Genomic DNA, 21,609 nt, shown 5'->3' with positions numbered 1-21,609 from the left:
CACCAAATTGAAAATAATATAATAATACTGAACCAGCTGTTTAAGTTTATCTTATAAAGTCATTTTTCAGTTAGGAGGATGTTAAGACAAAGACTGCTGTAACTGAGACGTGTGCTTTTATTGTGACGGTGTTGGTAGGTGTAGTGATTGGATCTACCTACAGGGATCATTAAAGTTTCATTCTGTCATTACAGTCTCTCAAAACCCGGCAGATTAGCCCAGGAGGACGTTTTTTAAATGCAATCCTGTGTAGTTAAGTGGGCATAAAATCCTTAAAGAAATGCACACAAACAATCAGAGAGGGAAAACAATTGCCTGTGACCCGAAATGGTGAACCAGTCTGACCTGTTTGATTACATCTAAAGGTGTGGCAGGAAATTGGACTGATGCACAATAACACAGAGTAGTGGAGAGCCTTTTCAACAACACATAACCCGAATCTGTGGCTCCACGTGAGAGCAAAGCACGTGGACTGATGGACCGACAGTGAAATCCATCTTTTTCTCAGTGCCAGCTCAATATCGACACAGAAAATGTGGCACACACAAGCGCAAATACACACTGTAACAAAATGAACAATCGCTTGTCCGTTGTCACATGCGACCGATGTAGACCTCAAAATAGAATTTGAACAGCTAGCCAAACGATAAGTAGAGCCCTCGGAACCGGACAACCAGTGCTGGCCCCCCTGCCGACTGTCACAGACAAATTTTGTGGCCCACATAGCACCCTTTAAATTCTCATTCATTTCTTTTTTTTTTTTTACACGATCCCTCCCAGTGAATGACACATAATCTGACTTGTCAGTTACAAAGCCCTGTAGCCTAATTGAAGCGACATCAGCACGCCTTTGCAGCGGCACTGGCATGCGTCACCAGGTTTAACTCCCATTACTGCATCAGCTTCACTAATGAGTGAGTTATGTGTTTGCACACTCTCTCTGTCACTTGATGTCACCTCAGCGAGCAGGTGCAATGAAAAATTGATGAGCGATGAAGAAACAGCAATTCAATACAATGAAATGCCTTACTGGTAGGCAATCTGTCCAATCATGAAAGGCAACAGAGTGGAAATAAATGTATCCTCCAGAGATTCCCTCAGTGCAGGCAGATAGACATTTGCCAGTAGAAAAGACAGGAACATGAATTTGGTCATTGTCAGGATCAAACCAAAGCCACACAACTATAAAACACACTTTTAAAAAGCCTTACGCATGTGAAGGCTGTATCCCTGACATACTGAATGTAATGAGCTGGTTTCAGTAATAACTCACCTGGTCTGTGCTTGGAGTGTCCGCAATATCATTCATACTCCTGCTCTGGGCGTGACCTGCGAGGTTGGGACAGTTATACAGTTATTACTCTTTATATCCACCTACTTGGAATCATTTCAGGCCTGAAATTGATAACTGGCACATAAATTCTATGAGATAAAGCTATTGGGTAAATCTTCACAGTCTAATGCACTACAGATGCCATAAAGTCTTATTTTATGATGTTCATGCATTTTGGAAGTAAGGACAGAAAGTATGTTTTTAGTTTTGTCACAGTTAGTGGTGAGGTTGTAAAGGCTGTAGTATATTGTATATAGTATAGAGCAGGGGTGGCCAGCTCTAGGCCTCGAGAGACGGTGTCCTGCAGGTTTTAGATAACACCCTGGGTCAACACACCTGAATCAAATAATTAGTTCATTACCAGGCCTCTGGAGAACTTCAAAAAATGTTGAGGAGATAATGTAGCCATTTAAATCAGCTGTGATGGATCAAGGACACATCTAAAACCTGCAGGACACCGGCTCTCGAGTCCTGGAGTTGGCCACCTCTGGTATAGAGTGTATTGCAAAGTTGTAGATCATTGTAATGTATTTGGAGATCATCATTTTAAATCAGGAAACAGTTTGTCTTTTGTATTTTTTGTTCTTTTGGTGCTACTTTTCCCATTTCCTTCACTTTCAGTTTAACCACACTGGGTGTAACTTGTAGGATGATGTAAGTCTTGGAAATCAATCTTTAAAAAATCAAAAGTATTTTATGATATATATATATATATATATATATATATATATAAAAAAACACCCAGCACGCCCCTGCGGGCGGTTTTATCCTTCAAGCTCGGGTCCTCTACCAGAGGCCTGGGAGCTTGAGGGTCCTGCGCAGTATCTTAGCTGTTCCCAGGACTGCGCTCTTCTGGACAGAGATCTCCGATGTTGTTCCCGGGATCTGCTGGAGCCACTCGCCTATCTTGGGAGTCACCGCACCTAGTGCTCCGATTACCACGGGGACCACCGTTACCTTCACCCTCCACATCCTCTCGAGCTCTTCTCTGAGCCCTTGGTATTTCTCCAGCTTCTCGTGTTCCTTCTTCCTGATATTGCTGTCATTCGGAACCGCTACATCGATCACTACGGCCGTCTTCTTCTGTTTGTCTACCACCACTATGTCCGGTTGGTTAGCCACCACCATTTTGTCCGTCTGTATCTGGAAGTCCCACAGGATCTTAGCTCGGTCATTCTCCACCACCCTTGGGGGCATCTCCCATTTTGACCTCGGGACTTCCAGGTTATACTCCGCACAGATGTTCCTGTACACTATGCCGGCCACTTGGTTATGGCGTTCCATGTATGCCTTGCCTGCTAGCATCTTGCACCCTGCTGTTATGTGCTGGATTGTCTCTGGGGCATCTTTACACAGCCTGCACCTGGGGTCTTGCCTGGTGTGATAGACCCCAGCCTCTATGGATCTTGTGCTCAGAGCTTGTTCTTGTGCTGCCATGATTAGTGCCTCTGTGCTGTCTTTCAGTCCAGCTTTGTCCAGCCACTGGTAGGATTTCTGGATATCAGCCACCTCCTCTATCTGCCGGTGGTACATACCGTGCAGGGGCCTGTCCTTCCATGATGGTTCCTCGTCTCCCTCCTCTTTCTTGGGTTTCTGCTGCCTGAGGTATTCACTGAGCACTCGGTCAGTTGGGGCCATCTTCCCAATGTATTCTTGGATGTTCCTTGTCTCATCCTGGACTGTGGTGCTGACACTCACCAGTCCCCGGCCCCCTTCCTTCCGCTTAGCGTACAGCCTCAGGGTGCTGGACTTGGGGTGAAACCCTCCATGCATGGTAAGGAGCTTTCTTGTCTTTATGTCAGTGGCTTCTATCTCCTCCTTTGGCCAGCCTATTACCCCAGCAGGGTACCTGATCACGGGCAGGGCGTACGTGTTGATGGCCCGGATCTTGTTCTTACCATTCAGCTGACTCCTCAGGACTTGCCTGACCCTCTGCAGGTACTTGGTGGTTGCAGCTTTTCTAGCGGCCTCTTCATGGTTCCCATTCGCCTGCGGGATCCCCAAGTACTTGTAACTGTCCTCTATGTCTGCAATGTTGCCTTCTGGTAGTTCAATCCCCTCAGTTCTGACTACCTTCCCTCTCTTTGTTACCATCCGACTACACTTCTCCAGTCCGAACGACATTCCAATGTCATTGCTGTATAGCCTGGTAGTGTGGATCAGTGAATCGATGTCTCGTTCACTCTTGGCATACAGCTTGATGTCATCCATGTACAGGAGGTGGCTGGATAGCGTAGTGGTTAGACTACACGCCTTTGGAACAGAGGATCGCAAGTTCGATTCCTGCCTGGGGCGTCTGTATCCAGTAAGGGTCCTAAGGCTAGACCCCCTATGCTAAGCAAGCCTACCGCAGACATGAGCGAGACAGATAAATATGAAGGCATGCCGGCTCGGACGTCGCCCGGATCAACAAGGTCCGCGTCAGGTGTTGAGGAACCAGGGCACCCTGACGAAAAGTGGGCTACTGGAACAAGAAGGCATCGGTGGGCAAGGGACGAAAACAGGGCGTTGTTGGAATGCTACTACGCAAGTAACCCCGGCGGAAGGGGCTACATGAATAGGATGAGGGACCTATGGATTCTTCGATACCCAACATCCACAATGACGGCGAAACAACTAGTAGCTCAGTGTTCCAACATTCGAAAGAAGGGACTGCTCTCACAGCTAGAGATTGACGAGGTACAACACAAATGCTACGGCAAGGAGGAGTCAGGACGCCAGGTCAGGGGGGAGATATCATCACCCCCACCTGAGATTGGGTACATAGCCCCAAGTGCGATAGGAGAAGGATCGTTGAGTGCGAGAGGAACTGACCTGAAAAATAGGATCATGGCCAAGCTTGAAACCTGGATCCCCCGTAGCCGGTTACCAAGATTACGTGAAGTACCCTCAGAAGGTCTGCTAGATGATGTTAATGCAGCACTACGGGCAATACCTACAACCACGATTACCGACACTAACAAGCTGATCTACAATACGGCAGCAGTGATCAGTGAGATGCTTGGCTACAAGTTGAACAGCCACAAGGGGCAGTACCCTCCATGGAGAAGGAGGCTAGAGGGCAAGATCAAAGTAGCACGGAGAGAGGTTAGCCAACTAACGGAGTTGCAGAAAGGTGCGACGAATAAGGTGCCTAAGAAATACAGCAAGCTGTCCATACCTGAGGCCTTGGAAACTGCCAAGCAAAGACTCACAGCCTTGGCCAGCCGCTTGAGGAGGTACACCAGAGAGATAGAAGGCAGGAGAATAAACCAGCTGTTCTCCACAGAACCAGCAAAGGTGTACTCTCAGTGGCAAGGGAACAATAAGAGAACAGCACCACCAAGGCTGGAGACGGAGCAATACTGGAAGAGCATATGGGAGAAGGATGCAACCCATAACGGCAATGCTCAGTGGCTAGAGGATCTGAGGGCTGACCACAGCGACCTCCCTGAACAGGGTCCAGTAACCATCACAGTGGCAGATATCCAAGAAAGGGTCTCCAGTATGAAGAGTTGGACAGCACCAGGGCCCGACATGGTTCACGCCTACTGGCTGAAGAAGCTAACTGCACTCCACGAGCGTCTGGCAGCACAAATGAACCAGCTGCTAGTTAACGAGATACACCCGGAATGGCTAACTGAAGGCCGGACGGTCCTGATCCCCAAGGACCCCAAGAAGGGACCGGTCCCCTCCAACTACCGACCAATAACCTGCCTCAGTACTACATGGAAGCTCCTGTCAGGCATCATATCGGCTAAGATGAACAGGCACATGGGTCAATACATGAGCGGGACACAGAAAGGAATTGGCAAGAATACCAGAGGCGCAAAACACCAGCTACTGGTAGACAGAACAGTCAGCCGAGACTGCAAGACCAGACTGACCAACCTGTGCACTGCCTGGATTGATTACAAGAAGGCCTATGACTCAATGCCCCACAGCTGGATACTGGAATGCCTAGAATTGTACAAGATCAATGGGACCCTAAGAGCCTTCATCAGGAACTCAATGGGGATGTGGCGTACAACACTAGAGGCCAACTCCAAGCCCATAGCACAAGTCACCATCAAGTGCGGGATCTACCAAGGAGATGCTCTGTCCCCAGCTGGATATATATATATATATATATATATATATATATATATATATATACTGAATACTTCAGCAGCCATAATTCTTGTCATTAGAGGTGGGAATCCAGGGGCTCAATACTATTACGATATACATTCACTACACTGAAGGATAATTATCTATGGTGCACTATATGATATCCATGTAACTGAAAAAGTAAAAATACCTCTAAAAATCCAAAAAGCTGTGATTTATTGACAGTACTTTTGTGTCAGCATGTGTGTGCATTTTACTGATCAATGAAATAATGCGTCATTTCAGTTCATTGCTTTCTGACCTGCTTTCCCCTCCTGTCCACCATTTTCCCCATCATCTCAGTTTCATCTACACTATATTGTCAATCTCATTCTCTTATGAATGCCACCATATGATGTCATTGTCACGGCGGGGTGCGCCGATAAGTTTAGTTTACAGGACCCAGAAGCAGACACTGAAAGACACTGAAAGACGCTGAAATGAAAACTAAGAAAACTGTGAACACTCAGAAACTAAAGAACTAAGAAACTCAGTGAAAATACTATGACAAAACTATGAACACTGAGTAAACTATGACAAAACACTATGGGGATGCAAACAGACAACCTGACAACGAAACATAGAAAACAGAGGACTTAAATACACACATGAGGTGATCAGGGGAAGTCGAGACACATGAGGAAACAGCTGACAAGGATGAACATAACCATGCACAGGAAATGTAAACTCAAACACAATGACATGAAAACTGGACTTTCAAAATAAACAGGAGAACATGATGAGGCAGACCAAACAACATTGACACATGAGACATGAAACACAAAGGGCAGGTGGGACCAAAACCCAGGGAAAGGGGAAATGAGGGGATCCAATAACAGCACTAAGGCTGAACCACTTAGGGGTTTTTTGGGAGCTAGATGAGCTAAACCCAAACGATAAATGGCAAAACATGAAGCCTCAAGTTCTAACTAATAATACAAAACAAGAACTTAACATTTCCCCATAAATAAACAATATATCATGAACTCAAAATGCTGGGTCACAGACCCAGCCCATGACAGTCATGAAGTAGTCACTCTTAATGTCTATTTTTTCCCGTCCTTATTTATGCTCAAGAATCACTAAAGAGCAAATTTTCCATGTGTTAGAATGAAAATCCAGAATTAGGAGAGATGGCTTTGACAAATCAGTATCCTCTGAGTACATAAATGTGCTCAGAGGATACTGATTGGTCTGTAAATATGAGCTAACAATCTGAGCTTGGTGTCCTGAATTTATTTATTCAGTCTTCACATATGCAGAAATGTTAAACAGCAATCTACAAGTGAAACTATAATGTGTTATTTGGAGATTGTAGGATGATACAATTATGGTTATATAGGCTTTGACTCTTCACAGTGCTCTTAAAACAAGGAAAAATATAATGACTTTTATTTTGAAAAACATCAACCGGCTTCACAAGCCAAAACCTGACACTCACGCAGGCGGCCATAGTTGGCTGCTGGCTGCTGCTTTATTCGGAGGTCCTCTGTGGACCTGTTGAAGTTGGCCATTTGCCCCGGACCTGTTCCACCTCGGGGTCCAACATTCCGATCTGCCATGGGAAGGGAAGCAGGAAGAGAAACACAACAGAATCAGTGATTGGAGGTGATGCTTTATGATTTCTTGAACACCATGTGTCCTGTCTTGATGATATGTGAAAATGCTACAGTGGTAATTAACTCATCAAACATTAATACGTCCCCTGTGGAGGATATGAGCCTTGTTGACTCAAGAGTGTTCATTCATTCAGTGAGTGAGTTAAATATATGCATAATTCATTTCTCAGTAGCATCAAAATTACATGTCAGCCCAGAATGAAGCCAAGCCTCCTGACCCAGTATGAACCTTCCAGATCCCTCTTTTATCAGTTCCCAGAGTCAGAACCAGACACGGAGAAGCTGCATTCAGCTTTTATGCTCCATATATCTGGAACAAACTCCCAGAAAGCCTCAGATCAGCTGAAACACTCAGTTCATTTAAATCTAGGTTGAAGACTCACCTGTTCTCAGCTGCATTTGAATAAAGAACCAAATCCACACTTTTAAGCTTAAATTTCAAAACTAACATTTTAACTACTGATTTTATCTACTGTTCTGATTTTACCTGTTTTGATTTTATATAGTTTTGTTTGTTTGTTTGTTAATTAGTTAGTTAGTTAGTTTGCTTGTTTTAATCAATTTTAAATCATGCTTTTTATTTGTTTTTGTTTCTAATGTCTCTGTAAAGCACTTTGAATCACATTGTTGTTGAATTGTGCTATACAAATAAACTTGCCTTGCCTTGCCCTTGCCAACGACAAAGAAAAAGAATTGCTATAATTAGGGATTCACAGTGTTGTTTCATGTGATGGCATTTCATAATGCTAGCTCTCCAACAATGTGTTTAATATTATCAGTCAGGGGAAACTCAAGCTGATGTAATACTTTGGCAGGTCAACTACCTGTTATCCTGTAGACTAGGAATGAGCAATCAATTTTCCCAATGAGCCACAATTATGGCCAAATTATAACATCTACTCTTACTAGTAGTCGTTTATAATGAGATAAAATTAACACTGAGCAGAAATGAGTTCAGCTTACTGCTGCGCCTCTCCCCAACAGTCTCGGTTCATCATGTGGTCCCTTGAGAAAGTTAATCACCCACCCCTGCTATACTTAGAATATTGGTCTCTCATGGATTATTCACACAGAGCTACACAGGGCAGGTCAATCTGTGTCACAAGTTGGGTCACTCACTGGTAGAAGAGCTGGACTTGCCAATGTCAGCTAAGGAACGGTGGATCGGTTTCTTGGTCTGGTGTCGATGCTTCCTCAGCAGGACAAAACTGATCTTTTCTCTGAGATCATGAGATATCATGCCTTCCTCTATCTGTCTCTCAATGATGTCATCTAGAAAAGAGACACAAAATTTCACATCTTAAGAGTTCCTAACTGGAAGTTAGAGTTGAAAAAGAGTTTCATAACACTGACTGTAGTCTGCTATCGTGTAATATAATGAATGCTTTGCATATACTGATGATAAGTATAAATTTCTGTGTAAATTATACGTCTATGGTTCTGTTATGCTGTCTACATCCACATCTAAAATGGTCTAACTTGTTATTTGAAATGGCAACTTGTTGTTCAGTGTAAAAAAATGACGCAGTCTCATTTGCCCCTGAGACTGGCTCATGCCACTTAGGAACAACGGGTTGTGCTTGTGCCTATCAAAGTGGTATGACTGTACACTATTATCATTTGCATGTTCTCTTAGGAGTCTGACCAGTGGCCACCAAACAACTATTAGTTGTTTGGTAAAATTTTAAGCATGATTGCCAGCAGAAATGTACTCTTATTACCATATGGCCATGTTTTAAATCTATCATTTGAGCTTTATAAACAGTAAGGAAATGTTTAATTGTCAATAAAAAAGCTATTTATAGTTACACAAAAAGCTTACTATAATGTGACTCCTTATGGTGGGCTTCTACATGGTAGTCATGCACGCACAAGTGAATTTTGCGAATGAGTGACCAAAAAAAATTGGCTCTTAATTAACAAGACGTCAGCTTCTGTGCCACCCAAATTAAACCAATGGTCTCAGCCTGATCAACCCTATAAAAATTGTCTGACTCTGCAGTTGCATAAAAGTTCAATTAAATGAACAGCAGGATGCTTTTTATCATAGTGAGAGAAAGGCTGACAGCTATTGTGCATGAACAAGGAGATCACATTAATTAAAGATTATATTCATACAAAGCAGAAGACAAGAACGAATTAGTCAAAATCATTCACCGTTTGCTCATTTTAAAAATCACAGTGTGCTAAAAAGCACACAAACCTGCTGCATTTGAGCTCTAGACAGAAAACCCAGATATATTAATAGCACCTTGGAAGGAAGTGAAGTAATCATTTCAGAACAAGATCAAATCACATTTAAAGAGGACAGGACAGCACAATGGACCAGCGCCACTGTGATTCAGGGTCAAGTGTGCTACTGCCTTCACCACCACTGACAAGACATTTTTATCTATCTGTGTGGGTAATTTAAGGTTATGTCTTGGGGAATACAGAGATAAAATATTGTGAAATGACACAAGGACAGCTTAAAATGAATTTGTATGAGACGCAAAATAAAAAATGGTGTCATGTGAATTTGTTGTCTTCTGTTGGTCCAGATCACACAAATTGATACAAGAAGAAAGATTTTGGCCAGTAATGTGTTTAAAATTTCAGAAACACACCAACTGTTCTCTTTAACACAGAAAATGGTAAAGAAAAAATATTCAGGAAACTACGATTTCTATGCTGTACTGTGCAATAATCTTGAGTGGGCACTTCTTTACATTTTGCTTCAGAGAAGCCAGACTGTTTTACTTGGTTACTTCTTCCTTTAATTTTAAAATTGTCTTGGGCAATAGTTCTCTGTTTTTTCCCTTCAACCATTGTCTGCTTTTTCACTCATTTTCAGCCCAGTCTATGTATCTGACCATTTTAACAAGAATGTTTTTTTTCTTAGCTAAGTCATCTAACACTTAATTTTGAATTCAGGCATAAAAAAGACTTCACTAATAGTTAGGTAACAGACCTAACTCAAGGGATGAATCTATGTTTGTTACTAGCAGCCTGTCACTATTTGTTTGTTCCCATTTCTTTGGTTGAATTTATGAAAAATTCCAAAGCTAAAACAGTTTGACAGGCATAAAATCCAATTTTTGCAAACACAAGGTGAATCCCAAAGAGCTATTAGCTGAAAACATTGTATATATAATAAATATTTGATATTTATTAGCTTTATTACAGTATTTATTCATTTATAGATTATTCTTCTATAAATATATAAAATAAGAAGTTACAGGCCAAAACAACTATCTACAACAGAGCTGAACAGTATCTAAAGTCATGTCCTGAACAAATTGCAATAAATCCAACAAAGACCTGACACAGGAGACACTCAGCTGATAGATCTGCAATTCACTGAAGCTTTATCAGAAATGGTCTCAGTGGAAGGGTGATTGACAAGAAGCCATTTTTAACAAATAGAAACAGGGAATAAAGGCTGAGGTATGTCAAGTTACATAAGAAAAATGCAATTTAAAAAATTCTGTTTCAATAAGGAACAATAATAAATGTTTAAACATTCATTATTGTGAAGCATTAACATTGTGGAGGGTCTGTCAGCAAAACTGATGGAATTACAATTAATCAGATTATGATCCACTATGCTATGCTACCTAGAAAGGATGTGATTAGCAGCTGCTTCATTTTCCAGCATGACAATGATCCCCAACACACTGCCAATGCAGTAAAGGCATACTTGAACACAAAAAGACACAACAGAACTTCCTCTGAGTCCTCAACATTACTGAAGCAGTGTGGAATCATCATGACATGTAATGAAACAAAATGCAGCCAACATCCAAAGAGCTTTGGAGTCTACTTCACGAAGCCTGGAGAACTATTCCCAGAGAATACTTAGAGAAAAGAAAGCTTATCTAAATTCAGGCTATGTAGAAGGATAAAGGTACATCTATACTATACAAAATCGTTAAAAATATCAATAACCATCTACAACAAACTACTACTGAGAAAAATGTGACCTGGTTTTGAATATCGGAGCACCACTTTTAAAACAATCTTATCAATCACTTGACCAGCGAGTGGAAAATTAAGGAAATATAAAAAGATCTGATATGTGCTAGAAAATGTTCCTGCAGTTTATTAAGCATTGATTTTTACTGAGAACTGGCAAACAATACATTTACTCATTGATTTTTTTCTTGTCTTTAACTGTATTTTTTTATACTTTATTGACTCCATACTAATGCATTTGTAGCTATACTTTGAGCTTTTGGATATGCAAAAGGGAAAGATGAAAAAGGTCATGATGCAGGGTTATTCATAAAGCAAGGGAAAATGATAAAGCAATTTACAGCTGTAGGTAATGTTACTGTGGCACTAGTTTGTGCTAAAATAATAGTTAAAGGAAGTTATCGGGTGTCAGTATCAACACCAATCTGTTAGTGACTAAGATGGTCATAAGAAGGCTTTCGCCAACCGGTCAGGAAATACACATTTAATGACTGGTGGTTGCCAGGAGATCACTGACCCGTGTCTGGACCTGTGCGTTTGGGGATTAAGCAATTGATCTTACAGGAACTGGCATCAACCTTTACCAACCACATGCCAACTAGTCATGTAATAAATATTTTTTTCTTCCTAACCAGTGGTTGCCAGATGGTTGCAGACCAGTCTCTAGTCTCTAACTCACTTGCCATCACATACATGTGAGTAGTTGTGTGACTGCAAAACCTCAATAAAGAGGGTGTCTATAGAGGGTTAACTAATATATATTTTACAAAAATGTCATAGCAGAGAAAGCCAGGTATAGGTGTTAAAATGAATCACCAATCAGTTTGTTTAGCAAAAGCAACTCAAACAATGTTTCATTTTATAAAGTACAGCTGTTTCATAACTTACTAAAATTACATACTGATATTTTGATATACTTCTATTATTCACGTATTATTAATGTATTTGTTGTTTTATTACTTATGTGGAAATGGAGTATAATATATTTAGCTAACATGATTGTTAGCTTAATTATGTTAGCTAAATGGTTACAAATATAAAATATGTTGCAAAACCCCCCAAAACATAAAAAATACCAAATAGCTAAAGAGCTGCTAGGCTTGCAGCGCACTTATTGAAAACAGTAAATTCTGACTGCTTATTCACACATAAAGACGTGCAGTTATAAATGTGAATATCTCACCAACTATTTGAGGCAGCGAGTAGCCGTCCAAATCCAGCAGCACTGTTCCTGTCTGGAGACATGTCCTGAGCTCAAAAAGACTGTGCAGGGACAGTGTGGACACATGGGGTTTACTCCACCTTTCCCCTCCCTCCTCTACCTTTTCCTCGAACTTCACCCACCTAAAGGCAGCAAGAACATGCAGAGAGACAGAATAGGTGAGAATACAATTTACCTAAAATTTCATGTCTGGGGTGCTGATTAATGGTTAATGCAGAGACTAGTGTTCAAATCCTACTTGAGGCCAATTACTACATGACATTACTCTGGTTTTTCCCCAGCGTTCCTGTCTTCTCTCCACCATCAAATAACAACAAAAGGCTAAAAAAGCCCAAAACAATTATTAAAAAAGAAAGAAAGAAAGAAAAAAAGAAAGAAAGAGAAAGAAAGAAAAGAAAGAAAACTCAACAGGGCCACTGCTTAGTATATGTCATTGGTTTTTGCAAGTTATTTTCATTTAGCAGGAGTCTCTCGGAGCAGTACTAACTACTTAAGTAATAATCAGTACTGAGCAACATCACTATCCTAGATCCAAGCCTCTATTTGCTTAACGCTGTTATTAGTGCTATAAATTTATAGAACACCATTAGTCTGATTTTTTAGCAGCTCACACCGTACACTTCATTACAAGGGCTCATGGTGTCCTTGATAACAATATTTTACTGCCTTAATTAGCATAATCATTTCTGATGAGTTACCGTATTTAAGATATGTCGCTCTGATTAGCATACTCTTTTCAGATATGCTGACCTAATATTGAAATGCTTTTTAACATTTAATAGGTAGAGCAGTAGTACTACCAATTACAGATACCAGTTTCTTTTTGGTGACTCTATAATGTAATTTTGAGAAGTTGAAATTCTAATTGAATGTGATTCTAAGCAGAATGCAAATACAGCAAGATGACTTCTGTGAATATTCTAATTAGTACATAAAATTCCCATTCCTTATTGTTAGCAATACTTCTTCCCTGTCCAGATTAGTTCTTTCTGTATCTTGCCCCACATGAGACCTAAAAGCAGCTTCAATCATCATAGATCAGCGGTCCCCAACCCCCGGGCCACGGACCGGTACCTGTTCGTGAGTCGTTTGGTACCGGGCTGCGAGACTTGAGACTCGGGTGTGAAATTTATGGTTTTCGGGGTTTTTATCGGTTTTTAGCGTTATTTTGTTATCGTTTTTTTCATTAACTAGGTTTTCCTGGGTCTTTTCACGTGTGTTATGAATAAATCTTCTTTTTTCGGTCCCGGTACTCGTTTTATTTTGTTGTATTTATCCGCAACACATTAAAGGCCGGTCCGTGAAAATATTGTCGGGCACAAACTTGTCCGTGGCGCAAAAAGGTTGGGGACCGCTGTCATAGATGATCTGAGAAGCATGTAAAGGTGTGTTTGGGCTGAGATTTAACAAGGACTCTAAAAAATGATCTTTTATTTGTTTGTGATTGTGAGTCGATGCACAGCAGACTACTGGTTAAACAGGAGACACAAACAGGTTACTGGCTGCTGGTTTCCTCCCAGATATAACTGAATGAATTTAAAAACCATATGTCAATCATGATCATGTTATAGCTTCATTCTGGGACATATGAAATACAAAAATTAAGGCTGTTTTGTAAATCTTGATCATATTAAGTTTTTTTTAAAAAGGATAAATACTTAGGGTATGCTCATTGGTTTCACCACTAGAATCTCCTTGTCACAAAGTTCTTCTAAAACCAAAATCTTGAGGCGTCAAAATAGGACATCACATATCAACAGTTGATGTCACCGTAGCTAAATCCATGTTTCACACAGTGTTCCAGACTAACACGACTGCATTTTTGCTATTTGTAGCCACTGAACTGGAGAATCTCTTCTTTGACATTTATTCACTACAGCACATTTAAATTTGGTCTGTGACATTTGTGCAAGATTTGCAATGCAAAGATATTAAGATTTTGACTTTTGTGTTGAACACTGCTGCCATAATATTGGAGTAACATAAAAAATAAGTTGTTATAACATAAACGTTCCCATATATTCATTGCAACCATATATGATTGATAAGTCACGACCTAATCAAGCATATATGGAAACTACATGCTTCCAGTCCATGAAATTTCCATAGTGTGCTCTAACCATGATACACAGACTCATGCACTAGATGTTCTCTAACAACAGATAGTGGACAATGGAAGTGATATATAACTCCTTTGTCTAATGCAAACCTGCAGTAAAAACTCCTAAGAGCCTGGTCTGGCATAAAGGTGCACAGGCCCAATCATGCTTTACTTTACTGATGATTTACCTGACACCTTAGCAAGCACAATTTAGAAAGCACAATATGCAATTTAAACCACCTCCATGAACAAGAACGGCAATTTTATGCGAACCCAGAGAGCTGTGTTCAAGAAGGTAAATTCAATCATGATTTCAACATATTTTCTTTTCCAGTTTTCTAATTTTGAAATGTTGTTCCTCTGAAATTCCATCCCAACAAAATTCTAGTGCTGAATACACTTTAAACAAGCTATAAACCATGCAGCTGGAAAATTGTCCTTCATTTTATGTCGCAGTCGCTTTTTTTTTTTTTTTTACAAGAAGACATTCTAAACCAGCCAACCAGGAAAAGCACACAATTTGTTTTATATTTTCCCTCTGTTGTCTGTTTGAGTGTCATCCACCTGGCAGACTCCTTCCACTCTAGCTCGTCTCCTTCTCTCTGTAGTGTGTCCATCTCAGTGAAGAGCGTTGGTGTCGGCATGTCATCGTCTTCATTTAGGATGTAACGTAGCCGCTCTGCCGCTGGAGACACTTGATGGAAGGAAAGGATGTTTTCGACATTATTAGAATTTGTATTTGCTTTAAAATACCCGAGGATCTTGCAAAAAATTCACCTAAAACATGCGACCGTTGTTTTACAGATTTTTTTTTTTGTACCTTTGTTTTGTCTTCATTAAATCTGCTACACAAAGCGAGTTTGTGTGGCTGATTTCTTTACCGCAAAATGACCATCCATAAAAACATGGCATCATTTACAAAAGTAGAACCCTCCATTTAGACTTGCTTTTGTAATCACTTGTTTTACAGTCAAGTTACTGGTTTCAGCTAATACTTAATTACAATCTTTTCCATATTGTCAGTTTCTCTTCCACTGCAGCTACAATAGTGCATTTCCTTAGTAGTTGAATCAAACACTGAAATTGACATTTCAATCTGTAAAGTGCAACCAAAGTTTTCACTTTAAATATTTTAATTGTCACCATATTTTGAGCATAATCATTCTGTTATTTTCATCTGCTGTCCCAGCAGTAATGACTGTCATACTGAAGCCTGGATCACTCAGTGCTGCCTGATTACAGTTAGTCATTCACAACTCTACTGTGCTTCCAATCCATTGTATCATTGTATCTACAGGGAGATTGAGCAGGACTCTGTGTTCATGCGTGGGGTTTTGGGGTAATGAGTTGCCAGCTGTGAATAGGGCTGCAAACCTGTAGACTGTAATTAAAATCAACAAGCTTTGTCTTTTAAACTACCATTGATCAATATTATTGAAGTTTCTATTGATAACTACTACATTTGACTTAAATATCTTTCGGCAGTTTTTTTTCTGAATGGCATGCGATTGTGAAATCAATACTGTAAAATCAAAGAATGCATTCTACCCTCCAACATTTGCTGTTTGATGTAGAGTACGACTTCCTTAATTCTAAGTAATGGATTACTATTTTCTCTCATTGTTTTGTTGTACGTCTTTGTCCATGTTCTTGTCCTCCAGCTGACCACCATGTACAGAGGTGGCACGTGGATTCCAAAAGGTTGTGTTGATGTAAGCATACAATCAAGGCAAAGTAAACACCTCTGCTGCCTTTCCACTGATGGCACCATACTGATTTAAGAGAGTGGGCAACTTTCCTGGAAAAAGTTTTGAAAGCCACAACAGCAGTGTTCTGCCAAACTACTTATTACTCAAACCTGAAACAGAAGGTAGCCACTCTCAGGCTGTGTCTCGGACTCCTGCTGTTCTTTGTTAAAAATGCTGGGAGGAAGCAATATGAAAGGCTATTTTTAAATGTTCAAATAAAAGACACCAATGTGCAGAAAATGAGTTATATATATGAGACGTAACTAAAGCAATTTCTGAAAGAGCACATGAAATTGTTGCACATGAAAGGCTCAGAGAGAGCTGGAGGAGCAGACTGTTATTTCAGCAACAAGGAGCACTCTGGCTTTTCAGGAGTGCTTCTCCTATTAAGCTGGGTCAACTTAAAAGATTAAAAAACAATAAAAACAAAAGGAAAAAAAGGATTGCAACCTGACGACATACAATTGCAAACTGATAGCAGACTGACTCCATGTTATTGTTACATTGTTATAGCCTTCTTGAGACCTGAGGTCACTTTGTAAGTGGCAGCTGATTGTGAATGGTCACAGACCTGGCCTCAGCTTTGAAGCAGTCATTAAAAAAATGAATAGTTCATTGCACATGTTTGCAATGAACGACAATCGGTAATCACTATTTCCCTAGTGGGACTGTAGCATAAGGAAACCTCCAATAAACTTCATGTTTCATGTTAAAAATGTGTTTCTTCAGTGCAAAGGTGACATCAAAGTATGTCACAATGACAACAACAGTCTTGTTTCCCATGATTTAATAAAGCTGTCTCACAAAGGGTGAAAAATGTCGTTTTCATTGATTGGTTAGAGCTGCCTAGAATCATTAAGCATCTGACATGAAATTAGTAGACTCCAGCCCTCAACAGAAGAGTTCAGGCTCTTTCTCTTTCAGTGTGACAAAAGCACCTTTCCAGACTGGTGTTTGACAGACATGACATGTCACAAGTCATGTCATGTCTCTCACCGCTGACTTACTTGTACGGTTGATGTCTTGGAGACTTTGCTCTGCTGAATCCATGAGTCCCTCCTCCATATCTATCTCTGTGTACCGATCATGCTCCTGGTGTCTGTGGTGGCTGTAATGTCTGTCTCTATCCATATCACTACCCTCTTGACTAGAACGCCTTCGCCTGCGTTTACGTCGATATCTTCGAGCTACTGGCACACCAATGTAGATGGACTGATGATCTGTGGACAAATATATACAGTTCTTGGTCATAGATTGGAGAGTTCCAGATATACAGAAGGTGGCAATAATTTTTAAGAACAGGTGTCATTTAGAACAGATTTCTGTAACACAGGCGGTTGCAGTGAATGCTAAATGAACAGCTCTGAATTGGTTGACTGACAGCCAGCAACACTGGCAGATTACCTAATGAGATTTTTCATTAATCCCTCATACTCAGGAGTGTTTTAATGAATGTTAAACTACTATAACGAACAGAATAAATTATGTTTCGCAGCTCTTGTGTGGTTATTAACAACTGCAGCATGTTGCGATTTGTCACTGTTGACACAGAAATAAAGAAAATTAGGCCTATTGACAGTCACAGTCTCGTAGCTTGGCTTGCACAACCTCCATTTTGCAGCAAAATCCTGGATGATGTGAGTTTGATCATCTGCTGGCAATTTGAATAGTGCTGTAAAACTAATTGCACTAACTGCACACACAACTCCAGATGGAATTACTAAACTACAGGGAGACACAAGCCAATATTTGATGTTTGGATAAAGAACCTGCCGAGCTGCTGCTTAGTGTAAAGCTACACAAACATGCATACAACAACTCCCCAAAGACCCCCCAAAATACACACACACACACACACACACTGCTCATTTGCAGCACATTAACAACAGTCACCCACACAGGCTCTCAGAAAAAATTAAAAAGAAATTGAAAATTAGAAGTTAGTGTGATCTGTCATGGTAACATAAAAATCTAAAATGGGTAGAATGGCTTTCCCATTTTTATAAGCTCATGGGGCCAGTGTGTGATAGATCCAATACATGGATAGCACACAGGTACACATGCACTCACCCTCCTCATCCTCGTAGCGAAGGTGAGAGACTCCCATCCCTCGGTCTCCATGCTCCATCCTGCTAAAGAGGAAGAGAGAGTGACAAGACACTCTAGGCAGACTGTGTGTGTTTGCTGTGTAATGCACAGTGTAAAAGTGCGCACATATTTATCTCTCGGGTTCCCTTTTTTAATCGAAACCTAAGATGGCACTGTCCCCTCTGTACATATGTGCACGTGTGTATGTTGGCTGTTGCTCCGTATCTGAGAACGAAGCCTGCGGCTCCTGTTCACTGACCTGCTTATTGAGTCACTGTGCGGATCAATGGCAAAATAATTAAAGGGTGGCCAAGTCGATAGAATAGAGCATAATTAAAATAAATGAGAGGGTAACACACGTGGCATTGGATGCCACCAGCTGAGCTTAAAGGCAGCTTGTTCCTGTTGGTGGGTGTTGAGGGTGGGCTTTCCTTTATACATTGATGGTATTATTTAAAGTACTCCAGTTGCAGGCTGTGAATGAAATTCAGTAATTACAGAATAATTACAGTTTTCAGCTTCACGGTCAACATTTGTTTGAGGAAACCAATCGGAGATCTCTGTCCAGAAGAGCGCAGTCCTAGGAACAGCTAAGATACTGCGCAGGACCCTCAAGCTCCCAGGCCTCTGGTAGAGGACCTGAGCTTGAAGGATTGACCGCCCACAGGGGCGAGTAGGGAATTTTTATAGTTACAATGTAACAATGTAACTTAATATGAACTTAATATGAAGGCATTGCCCCATTCTTCAGTTTCCTTAAGCTCAATGGAGCAAAGGCTCTTTCAGCATCAACAGATACGTTTGCTGGGTTAATAATATGTTAATATTTTTTTACAGCTGAAAAGAAAACTATTATTAAATAGTATTACTGGTTAAATGTAAAAAATAAAGTAAAATCTACTATCCTAGGAACCTAAACATTAGAGCTGATGCTGTATTAAGACAGCCATAATTACAATTTAAAGTTGAAATAATCAGAAATTTCTAAAGAGAGGGTTGGACGAAGGGAGTTGTGGAAATAAATAGATATTTCTATCCCCCCCCCATCAAAGCCCCAATCACCAGATGAGAATGGGCATGTGCTTCTTCATCACTAAAACTAAGCTGTTGATGATGTTCGGTTTCCCTCAGTATTCAAAGCCCAGAGGTCTATACCCTCTGCTTAACTCATTATCCAGTGAAGGAATATTATTGATTATTTTTCCAGTGATGGCACAACTATCTTGCTTATTCAAGGTTTAATAGGAAACATACTTATGTATATATTATTCTAGTCATAATAGAGAGTAAAATTAAATAATCTTTCTTGACTGCTTACTGAAAAGGTACTCAGAGCACACATGTATCTACCGGGACTTTGTCCATGACTTAAACCAGACTTCTTGTCCTCAAAAGACAAATACAAATACCTGAAATTAGATTTACATAAATTTAGATTCCTGTTTTACTGTTTTTTTTAGATTACCAAAATGTAAGACCGTTAATTGGCAGCAAACGAATAACAAAAAAGGCAAACAAACCAAAAACATCAACGATGAACGTAATCATGCATTTTTTAGTGTTTGTCACAGACGTTTCTGTTTTACACACATCTGATTTCTACAGCAATATTTCTTTGAATGGGAATTTGCAGATAATGCCTCATTTCACATAGAACTCTTGAAATACAATCCGCCCTGAGGGATGAGTGGTGTAAAGTGGCTGGTGGAGGGTGGGGTTTAGCCAGGCAGAGCCCGCTTGAGTTGCTGCTGTGAATGTTTATAGCGCTGGCTTCCTGCCTCTGTAATTAGCGCTGTCACATCAGTGTCCTTCACACCCAGTGGGCAGATGGAGCGAGAGCTGCAGGCGCAACATTCGCTCCCCCCCACCAGCTGATCGATAGGCTCTCCCTGCTTCTAAACACCCCATGTCACTTGATAGAGACATGAAACATACTCGTACATAAGCGTGCACATGGGACAGAGTGCTCTGCCAAGTCTCTGTAGGCCAAATTTGGATTTGGTTCAATAAGCGTTGATCTTTTGATTGCGGTGGAATAATGTATCTGGTCCAGTGAACTTAATCTGGAGGAAATTGAGGAAACTGGAAAAATAATTTTGAAAGTGACAGTTTTTCACTTCAGTGACAAGTGTTTAATTACTTTTAATAAGGAAAAAGGTAGTATGAGTTCACTGACACAACTGCAGTCTCTAATTTGTTACACATCAGTACATTCACAAGCAAAAGATAAACATTAAGAAACAGGCACATACAGTACACACCAGTCACTCACACGTTGAATTCTTGCTTTACTCATTAACATTGTAAGTATGATTTCTAATATCGGGGAGTGTGTGTTAAATTTGTGCCTATAGATCAATTGAGACGGGATCCGAGTACTTTGGATAAGTGGGGCTCATTAGTGCCTCAGCAAGCTTAAAGAATGATTCCACATGTCATTAGCTTGTTTTTCAAAGACTGTTTATGAAACTTTATTTCCCTTTAGAACAGACCAGTGTCTTGTGGGAATAAAGCAAAAATGTTTTAAGAGCCACTGATCACACACTACTCGTGTGACTTCCTTAGACATGATCAAAACTGTCACACAGAGCTGAAGATGACAGAATTCTAGTTTCAGATACCACAGTTCTCCAAACTCCCCACATTACTGACACTGCTGGTTTAATTTACATATGTTAGGCCTGGAGCCAAGGATGGGAAAAACAGAGACTAAATGTCATCTGTGACTCAATAGGCTGAGAAAATGACACAGTACTGCTCAGGCAACAAGATAAATCAATGGTGGGTAAAGAGAAAAGAAAAACAACAACAACAAGAATAGTAAGAAAAGTAAGTAATATAGTAAGAAAAAACATACTAAAGCCTACCTGGGTTAGTTGTCAGCTGGAGTAAGCAAAAGAAGAAAAGAGTTTGGCTGCTTGTGGGGAAGCATCAATGAAAACATGCTAGTGGAGCTCCAACAAACTATTAAATGGTACAAAGTCGGCAAAGAGGAAAGCTCCTTTGTATTTGTCTCTGTTTGTCTCTCCAACTGGCTCTCGCTCTATCTCTCTCTCTCTCGTGACTGGGTCAATAATGGGCAATGAGGACTGAGCAGAGAGCTTCAGGCAGGAAGCCGTTTCAGAATATGGTTAACACCAGCCACTGGTAGAGAATCTCTATACTGTGCCAATTGATTGATTGATTGATTGATTGATTGGTAATTTATTTCAACATGTGAACAATATACAAGTACATTTAGAAAAGAAATGAGAAAAAAAAATATACTATACAAATTACATACAAAAAAACATTCTGATTAATTTACATGTTGAAAGGGAGTGGGAAGAAGTATACACTTATTTAATCCCACCCCTGTCCCATAAATTATCAGTGAATATTTAGTCAGCTTCCTTACTGATATAATTTGTAATAAA

At 40.4% G+C, this 21,609-nt stretch overlaps 1 protein-coding gene across 5 annotated transcripts in view; it reads right to left on the bottom strand.

Annotated features, from left to right (window-relative positions):
* The window catches only part of slc4a5a (solute carrier family 4 member 5a), a 44,432-nt gene extending 23,206 nt beyond the window's left edge, over positions 1-21,226 (bottom strand). For 2 of the 5 annotated variants that reach the window (XM_026186978.2, XM_026186981.2), the window contains exons 1-8: positions 21,061-21,223; positions 18,176-18,237; positions 17,113-17,325; positions 14,922-15,051; positions 12,218-12,378; positions 8,200-8,352; positions 6,903-7,016; positions 1,274-1,329 (exon numbers count right to left, since the gene is read on the bottom strand). In XM_026186978.2, coding sequence (XP_026042763.1) covers positions 1,274-1,329; positions 6,903-7,016; positions 8,200-8,352; positions 12,218-12,378; positions 14,922-15,051; positions 17,113-17,325; positions 18,176-18,233 — 885 coding nt within the window. In that variant the 5' untranslated portion in view covers positions 18,234-18,237; positions 21,061-21,223. Of the gene's footprint in view, positions 1-1,273; positions 1,330-6,902; positions 7,017-8,199; positions 8,353-12,217; positions 12,379-14,921; positions 15,052-17,112; positions 17,326-18,175; positions 18,238-21,060 lie in introns of all 5 variants that reach the window. The other 3 variants (XM_080309055.1, XM_026186979.2, XM_026186980.2) reach the window with 3 other exon arrangements.
* Positions 21,227-21,609: the final 383 nt, after the last annotated feature.

The sequence above is a fragment of the Astatotilapia calliptera genome, chromosome 12 (assembly GCF_964374335.1).
Source record: "Astatotilapia calliptera chromosome 12, fAstCal68.1, whole genome shotgun sequence".
NCBI lineage: Eukaryota > Metazoa > Chordata > Actinopteri > Cichliformes > Cichlidae > Astatotilapia > Astatotilapia calliptera.
Note: the sequence above shows the minus strand (reverse complement) of the source record. Positions and strands in the feature narration are given on the sequence as shown.